The 9633-nt window shown below is 43.9% G+C and overlaps 1 protein-coding gene and 1 pseudogene across 1 annotated transcript; both read left to right on the top strand.

Annotated features, from left to right (window-relative positions):
- Positions 1-310: 310 nt before the first annotated feature.
- LOC131831287 (vomeronasal type-1 receptor 1-like) lies at positions 311-1240 on the top strand. The gene has a single exon (XM_059173431.1). It carries the CDS (start codon positions 311-313, stop codon positions 1238-1240), a length of 930 nt encoding a protein of 309 aa, XP_059029414.1.
- Positions 1241-4384: 3144 nt separating this feature from the next.
- On the top strand, positions 4385-7861 carry LOC131831288 (histo-blood group ABO system transferase-like; annotated as a pseudogene).
- Positions 7862-9633: the final 1772 nt, after the last annotated feature.

Below are 9633 nucleotides of genomic sequence, written 5' to 3' on the forward strand. Positions count from 1 at the left end.
AACAATCCTAAAATTTGTATGGAACCCCTGGCTTCATTTTAAACAAAGTTTACTTTTATTAATTTTTCACAGAACATGTGATATTCTTCATAGACACTGCATTCTCTTCCTTAACAGTTCTGTTCTTTAAGAATCTCGATGATCCATTGGTCTAGTATAGCTGTATATTTGCTGATTCTGCAGGAAAACTCCCTGAAACTTGATAACTTACTCTTCAGTCTCAATCACCTTTAATATTTACATTCATAATCAAATTATTTGTCTATAGGATGTACTGAACTTGGTTCGAAGATCTAAGCAAGACTGAGAGATGATTTCCAGTGACATAATTTTTGGGATCTTCTTTATCTTTCAAACTTGTATTGGTTTCATGGGGAATTCTTTGTTATTTACATTATATATGTACATCTTCTTAATTCTTCCTCATAAGAAGAAGCCTTTAGATATGATTCTGGCCCATTTAACTTTGGCTAATGCCCTGACACTCATATTCAGAGGGATTCCAATTATAATGTCATCCTTTGGAATTAGGCTGGAGATGGGCAATGCTGGATGCAAAATAGTGCTTTATATTCAGAGAGTTACCCGGAGTATTTCTCTGTGCACCACCGCTCTTCAGAGTATGTTTCAGGCAGTGACTATCACTCCAAGTAATCATAAATGGGCCTGGCTCAAGCACAGAATCTTTATATTCATTCAACCTTCCTTACTTTTCTTCTGGATGATCAACATGGCCATCTATTCTGTGGTCATTTTACAAACTGAGGCCAACACGAATGCTACTGTTGATGGACTTGGGTATTATAGTCCTTATTGCAAATACAATGCATATGGTCTCCATATAGCACCAGTATTTCTAAGTACAATATTCATTAGAGATTCTTTTTTTCTCTCTCTGATGACATGTAATAGTATCTACATGGTGAATATCCTTTACAGACACCACAAAACAGCTCAGAATGTTCGCAATACCATCCAGTCTTCATCACCCTCTCCTGAAAACAAAGCTACCTATGTTATTCTCATACTGGTGAGCTGCTTTGTTTTCTTTTACTGGACCAACACCTTTCTTACTATTTATGCATTTTATACAAGTAAGAAAAAGCAGCAACTGGAGAAATTTAGCAACTTTTTTTCATCATCTTACCCAACCATCTGTTCTTTATTTCTAGTTAAAAATGAAAATAGAATTTATACCAGAAATTTCATGCAAGCAAGAATCAGAATTTCCTCTTCTTGAAGAAAGTTAATTGATCATAGGAACACTCCTTAGCATTCTGCTACATCACAGTACTCATTTGTATGAATGCAGAGGAGTAGGCTTATCAGTGACATGAGTTATATTTATGGACCCCATTGAACTGAGTTACCAATCCAAAGAAATAATTTATTGTGAATTTATGAAACATTATAGACATTAACCATAAGGTTCACATTATGAAGCCATGTTTATAACTTTTAAAATTTTTAAAAAGCAACAACACATAAGTAATGTAGAAAGTTTTTAATATAAGAAACACTACTTATCATACAATTACAGAAATCAATACCCCCTTCCCCCAAGGATAATGGTTACTTTTTGGTGTAAGGTAATGCTAACCCTGAGCAAGGAGATGAAATATGTGTGTTTATTAAATTGTGATCTGTACTTTGGTATGTCATAAATATGTCTGAGAGTCAGTATAAAGGAAATATAAAAGTTTTGAGAGACAGAGGTACAACTTAGTTCCTTGGGAAAGATTGGTATAAAAGATTGGTCTAAAAAGATTGGTCTAAAAAGAGAAGGTGAATCCCAGTCTCCTTGAACTGTGAACTGAATGAACTGTGGACAACTAAGAAGTTTATACCTACATATTAATTATTAGACATGGTGATAATGTAGGAAGTTGTTTATTTGCACAGCAATGTAACTGGCACTCAAACAAACTTTCTTGTAAATCCAAAAGAAGAGATATGTCATATTTAGTTTTCAAAATAAACAGAATTATTAATATTTGCATGTAAACTCAGAAATGTGTTCAAATTTGCAATAATTTACCTAGTTTAGATAAAGAAAGAACACCAGAAAATAAACAAGATTCCCCAAACATCTAGAAGATTATTGTCCTGAGAACTGTTGAACATACAGGTGACAGGTTTGGATTGAAGTGTGAAAGAAGGAGGCATAATGGTCCACACCCAAGAACTAGGTATCTCCCACAGGCAGAGAAAATCGGATAGCTTGTCACAATTACACATTAATATCAAGTGCTACATGTTCAACCTATGGCATAGGGTAGTGCAGAACAGATGGGTCTGTTATATGCTTAGGAAATAAGATGCTGATTTGGGTTTGGGCTTAGAGTCAGGGTCTGGGGTTGGCATTTGGGGTCAGGGTCAGGATTAAGTTTAGACATAACTGGCCCTCTTCCCCTCCTCCATCTCCCTGGGCTTCCAGGGTGGACAGGACTTGCCCAGTGTCACACATGAGTCCAGGATTGAGATGAATCCTTGGTTCTCTGTCTGTCAGTCCTGGGCTCTAATAGAAGAGTGAAACATCTCCCTGGTCAGTGAGTGGTTCAAATTCAACCCAACCCCTGTCAAGGGTTGTGAATGCCATCAGAGGTCATGGATTCTTCTTTTCATTCTCCCACCTAGGAAGAGTTCTGCTGGCCCCATTCTGCCAGGGCAGCTCCAGGTGCCAGCACAGCCCTGATCTGTGAGGGCACTCAGTACACATGTGTGGACCGGGTACAGGAACCCCGCAGTCCCCACGTTCACCCTTTTTGTAGACTGGTGGGGCCTTCCTTGCACCCTTCCCTTGGATGCACCCATTTGCTTATGGATTCATCTATTGAAGGACTTCCTGATAGAGCTCCTGTGTACCATCGCACGCTAGTTTTTGTGAGGAAAGTTTCTCAAAGCACTTGTCTAAATACTAGAATTGTGATTATTGGATACTCAAGTGACATTTATTTATCATTGATAAAAACTGCCAAATTGTTTTCCAAAGTGGCCGTATGTGTATCTCCAGCATGAAGGAGCATTCCTGTCATTCCCCACTGCCAGGAACCAGTATCCTCATCTTCTGGACTGCAGCATTTACCGTCGGTGTGCTGCAACATTGCACTGTTGTTTACATTGAGTACTTCCTAATGATAGAGGAGGGAGAGTGTATTTGCATGCTTATCTTTTATCTGTACATCTTCTTTGTCCAGGTGGCTTTGCAGATATTTACCCAGTGTTAATTAGGTCATTTGTGCTCTTGCTGTTGAGTCCTGAGAGTTTTTTGTGTGTACTTTGAATACAGATCGTTTATCAGATGTGTGTTTGGCAAATATTTCTCACAGTTTGTGGGTTGTGTTTTGGTTCTCTGAGCAAGGTCTTTCACAGAGTATTAGTTTTAACTGTATAAATTTCACACTATCACTTTTTTCTTTCTTGGACAGATATTTGGTGTTGTGTGTTAACACGAATCACCAAATCCAAGGTCGTGTAAATTTCCTTTCACGTTTTCTTTCTGATATTTTGAAAGTTGTATATTTTAAATTTGTGTACAATTTTGAGTGAATTTTGTTGGAAGTTGTAAAGGTTTTGTCTAGATTTCATTTATTCATTTCATTTAGTTTTTCCTTGAGTATTTCTGGAGACGCCAGGATATTGTACTCTATTTCAGTTACAAATTTCCAAGGTTTATTGGGTTCAGCTGGACGAGGAAGGGGCTAGGTGCATCCTTGCAACTAAGTGCACCGCCCGCTGCACTGCCTCCTGCACTGCCTGCGCCGCCCGCAGGGGGCGTTCTGGCGGAGCAACTGACCACCCCCTTCCCTCCCTGGGCTTGCTTACTCAAGAGGCCTTGGGTACCTAGAGTAACGGGGAGCCACCCTGGGTTTGCACGCTTCTGGAGGACCTGGGGCCTTGTGGGCACTACAGGAGCCCCAACCTCACCTGGAACCACTGTGGAGAACGTGCGGGCCGCCTCCACGCTGCGAATCTAGGCCCTCTCACGATTGCTAAGGAGTCTTTGACTGGATGTGGGTTCACCACCATGATATAGGAGCCCCGCCTCCTTAGGACACGCTGTGGATGCTTTGGGAGGATTGGGGCTGCCTTCACGCTGCAGGAGCCTGGACCTCGTTGAGAACTCCTGTAGAGAATATGGGTCCTCATCCACAATAATAGGAATGTGGATCCAAGTCCATGCTGACAGGACCTGCTGTGGAGGATGTGGGACTGTGCCCACACTGACAGGACCTGCTGTGGAGGACATGGGGCCAAGTCCATGCTGACAGAAACTGCTGTGGAGGATGTAGGTCTGTGTCCACACTGACAGAACCTGCTGTGGAGGATTTGGGTCTGTGTTCATTATGACAGAACCCACTGTGGAGGATGAGGGGCTGCCTACATGCCAACAGGAGCCCAGCCTCCTCAGGACCAGGTGCGGGAGGAGAAGGTGAGGAGAAGCCATCCGAGTAGGGACTGATGAGGGCATGCACACTTGCAGGGCCCTGTGGAGGAAGGGCATGCTGTGTGGATGGTGGGGCTTCTGTGGCTTTGTGTGTGGTGATGTGGCCTTCTGTGGGGCTGTGCGCAGGACTGTGGTGTACCCCCTTTCTGGGCTCAGATGTTACTGGTCCCATGACTGTGTTTGTGCGCCCACAGATTCAGTTCCTGGGCTCCTCACTCTGCAGTCAGGGAGCGGCCACCCACCTCCATGCTCATGCTTCCCCCGCCTTGGCCCAGTGGGTCTTTACCACATCCACATCCCCTGCAGGGTTGATCCAGAGTCTGGGAGTTTGGGAGTGGCATCTTCCCATGAGTCTCTTGCTAACATGTGGCCTCCTGCGAGGGTGAGTGGCCTGTCCATGGTGGGTGACCTGGATCCGGGAGGCCTCTGCCTCCATCCTGAAGTCTGATGTCCTCTCTGCTTCTGTGATGTGGTGCCGACATGGATGTTTGGAAGACTCGTTTCTTCTGCGATGATTTCAAAGTACAGTTCACTTGTTATAGCAACAGAAATATGCTTTATCTCCACACTCAGACTCCCCATATGTCATTTCTTTACCACGTTTGACACTTCACATGGGCTACTTTGGTGTGTTTGACCTCAGACAGAGACACTGTCTTGCAGAACCACCACGTAACCCCAGGTGAGGAAATAATGATGGTTTCCACATCTAAAGCCAGACCACAGACCCACTTCAGCTGTTGCCACCTGCCCCACTGTCTGAGATGTCTTTCTCCATTATGATCTGGTTTTCATTTTCTGGAACTGCTCCTGAGACTTTCCCCTGTTTTCACAACCTTGATGGATTTTTAAAAAAAGATTTTATTTATTTATTTGATAGGCAGAGATTACAAGTAGTCAGAGAGGGAGGCAGGGAGAGAGGAGGAAGCAGGCTCCCTGCTGAGCAGAGAGCCCGATGAGGGGCTCAGTCTCAGGACCCTGAGACCATGAACCAAGCCGAAGGCAGAGGCTTTAACCCACTGAGCCATCCAGGTGCCCCAACACTGATGGATTTAAGGAGCACAGAAGGCTCCAGTCTGAGTGGTATTTCCATATGGCTTTTGTCACTAGGGCTGTTTTCAGTGTCCATCCATGTTGTGACATGCACCAGTTCTTCATTTTTTTCACTGTGACTAAACATCATATTGACCACTTCAGACATTTCCAGTACACAGTTCTCTGGCCTAAGCTGAGTTCCCGTGACTGTACATCATTCTCCAGAACTTTTTCATTCTCCCCAAGGGAGACTGTATGCATGAAACAGCAACTACCTATTGCTCTTTCCCCTCAGCCCCTGCAGCCACATCCAACTTTGTGTCTCCAGATACCTCATCCAAGTGGAATTATACAGTATCTGTCCTAATGTGAAAACCAGCATCCTGTCCTTGTTCCTGATTTCAGAGTAGAGCTGGCAATTTTCATATTTGAGCATGGTGTTTGATATAGATTTATTGAAAAAAAATTACCCCCTTTTCCCTCTTTCATGAGTGTTTATATCAGCAACAGACATCAAATTTTGGTTAGAATATTTTCTGCATTAATTAATATGACCACATGTTTTTACTTAAAAATTCATGGTGGGGGATAACATTGCTTGGTTTCATTTTATTGAACAATCTTTGAGATGTTTGTGAAGAGAAACTTACTTATAGGGATATATATATATATATATATATATATATATATATATATATATAAAATTTATTTATTTGACAGACAGAGATCACAAGTAGGCAGAGAGGCAGGCGGGGGAGAGGGGAGGCAGGCTTGCTGCTGAACAGAGAGCCCAATGCGTGGCTCAATCCCAGGATCCTGGAATCATGACCTGAGCCGAAGGCACAGGCTTTAACCCACTGAGCCACCCAGGAGCCCCAGGGCACAATATATTTAAGAGCTCTTGGTTTTGCAATTTTTCTGATCAGCCTCCTTACACGTATTTTAAGAAAGGTATAGGAATGTATTTTGCTGACTTTGTGTGGATTTCATTGGGGTTGGTATTAGTGGTTAGGATGGTGGTTAGGGTTATGGTTGGGTTAGGATTAGGGTCTCTCTGTCCTCTCCTTCACAGAGCCCATTCTCCTCTGGTAACCAGAGTGATCTTTTTGGAACATAACCTTTGGGCCTCTCTGTGGTCTGTTCCCCTCCTGTGCTTTGTCTCCAGCCTCACCTCTCCCACTGGGGCCCTCCCTTCTATGGGCACCTAGTGGTGTGGTTTCCCACATGTGCCTTGGGCCTGACTCCAAGCCTTCACATTCTCTCTGCCCTCTGTCAGGAGCACTCATCTCTCCCCTGTGTCTTGTCTGGCTTGTTTTCCCATTGGCTGGGCCTCGCTTTGTCCCTTATGGCCTGACCATTCCTTGTGTGTGTGTGTGTGTGTGTGTGTGTGTGCTTGCCATCTACTTAAATGTAGGGTTCCATGGGTTTCCAAATTTCTAAGCCTTAGGGTCTTCTTTGTAAGATGGGGTGCTGATGGCCCCATCTATGGGAGCAGGAGGCAGGGAGGCCCCATGGGCAAGCTCACTCAGGACAGGATGGGAGAGTGGCTGTTGCTTAAAGCAGCCCAGGGATTGCCCCCTTGAATAAGGTGCACATGTGCATGGCCCCCAGATCTGGGGTCCTGCTGCCAGCCTCTGGAAGTGACCCTCCTCACACCTTGTCCCCTGTCCCTGTAGCTATGTGGTCTTCCTGGAGCTGTTCTTGACAATGGCCGAGAAGCCCTTCATAGTGGGACACATCTTCACCGACAAGCTTTCTCTGAGGTCTGTGTGCCCCTCCGGGAGGGCTAGGGGGTGGTTGACCTCATGGTGGACACGGGGTCACCTACTACATCTTCACTGACCAGCTGGTTGCCATGCTCATGTGCCCCTCTGGGAGGGCTGGAGGCTGGTGGTCCTCGAGGTCTGCAGTGCCCCACACTGGCAGGATGTGTCCATGCAGCACATGTCAATGGTCAGCTGCTTCTGTGAGCAGCACTTACTCTGCGAGGTGGATGACTTGGTGGGCAGATGTAGACCTGAAGTTCTGTGACAACATTGGTGTGGAGATCCTGTCCCACCTCTTTGGCACCCTGTACCCCAGTTTCTACCAAGATCATGCAAGGACTTCAGCTATGAGTGCCAGCTTCAGTGCCAGGCCCACATCCCCAGGGATCAGGGCAACATTTACTACATGGGGGGCTTTTTTGGGGTATCAGCAGTGCAGGTTCACTGACTGACCTTGGTCTGTGTTCATGCAATGGGGGTTGACCTGGCCAATGGGATGGAGGCTGTGTGGTGTGAGGAGAGCCACCTGAACATTTATTTGCTGGACCACAAATTCACCAAGATGTTATCCCTGGATGACCAGTGGGACCCATGGATGCTGGGCTGTCCCTAGAGGACCTGTGGGAACCAGAGGTGCTGAGATACTCCCGCACCCCCATCCCCCATCATGAAGAAGCTGAAATTCATGGCCATGCCCAAGAATCACCAGGACACCAGGAATGTGTGAGGGCTCTCCATCAGGGGGTGCTTTCAGTGGAGCCCTCAGAGAAATTTCCTTCTTCTTTCCTTTCGAGGGAGACTGTGAAGTCCAGACATCCAGAGCCCCCATTGACACCTGCACATGGGAGGCCTGCTTGGGGACACAAGCTCCTCTCTTTGTGGTTACTACATTTTGATAACTTCTGGGTCATTTGCAGCTATGACAGATTCCATTTTTATGTCAGATGTTTTTCTGTATCAATGTGGAGCAACTGTGTTTAAAAAGAACAACTGAATTTTCAGACCACAATGCTCTGAAGCTAGAACTCAATCACAAGAGGAAATTTGGAAAGAACCCAAATACATGGAGACTAAACAACATCCTTCTAAAGAATGAATGGGTCAACCAGGAAACTAAATAAGAATTGAAAAAATTCATGGAAACAAATGATAATGAAAACACAATGGTTCAAAATCTGTGGGACACAGCAAAGCAGTCCTGAGAGGAAAATATATAGTGGTACAAGCCTTTCTCAAGAAACAAGAAAGGTCTCAGGTACATAACCTAACCCTACACCTAAAGGAACTGGAGAAAGAACAAGAAAGAAACCCTAAACCTAGCAGGAGAAGAGAAATCATAAAGATCACAGCAGAAATCAATGAAATAGAAACCAAAAGAACAGCAGAACATACCAACGAAACTAGGAGCTGGTTCTTTGAAATAATTAATAAGATTGATAAACCCCTGGTCAGACTTATCAAAAAGAAAATAGAAAGGACCCAAATAAATAAAATCATGAAAGAAAGAGGAGAGATCACAACCAACACCAAAGACATACAGACAATTATAAGAACATACTATGAGCAACTCTATGCCAGAAAATTTGACAATCTGGAAGAAATGGGTGCATTCTTAGAGACATATAAACTACCACAACTGGACCAGGAAGAAATAGAAAGCCCAAACAGACCCATAACCAGTAAGGAGATTGAAACAGTCATCAAAAATCTCCAAACAAACAAAAGCACTGGGTCAGACGTCTTCCTAGGGGAACTCTACCAAATATTTAAAGAAGAACTAATTCCTATTCTCCTGAAACTGTTCCAAAAAATAGAAATGGAAGGAAAACTTCCAAACTCATTTTAGGAGGCCAGCATCACCTTGATCCCCAAACCAGACAAGGATCCCATCAAAAAAGAGAACTACAGAGCAATATCCTTGATGAACACAGATGCGAAAATTCTCACCAAAATACTAGCCAATAGGATTCAACAGCACATTAAAAAGATTATTCACCACGACCAAGTGGGATTTATTCCAGGGCTGCAATGTTGGGTCAACATACACAAATCAATCAATGTGATACAACACATTAATAAAAGAAAGAACAAGAACCATATGATACTCTCAATAGATGCTGAAAAAGCATTTGACAAAGTACAGCATCCCTTCCTGATCAAAAGTCTTCAAAGCGTAGGGATAGAGGGCACATACCTCAATATTATCAAAACCATCTATGAAAAACCCACCACAAATATCATTCTCAATGGAGAAAAACTGAAAGCTTTTCTGCTTAAGGTCAGGAACACAGCAGGGACGTCCATTATCACCACTGCTGTTCCACATAATAGTAGAAGTCCTAGCCTCAGCAATCAGACAACAAAAGGAAATTAAAGGCATCCAAG

Source organism: Mustela lutreola, chromosome 5 (assembly GCF_030435805.1).
Source record: "Mustela lutreola isolate mMusLut2 chromosome 5, mMusLut2.pri, whole genome shotgun sequence".
Lineage (NCBI taxonomy): Eukaryota > Metazoa > Chordata > Mammalia > Carnivora > Mustelidae > Mustela > Mustela lutreola.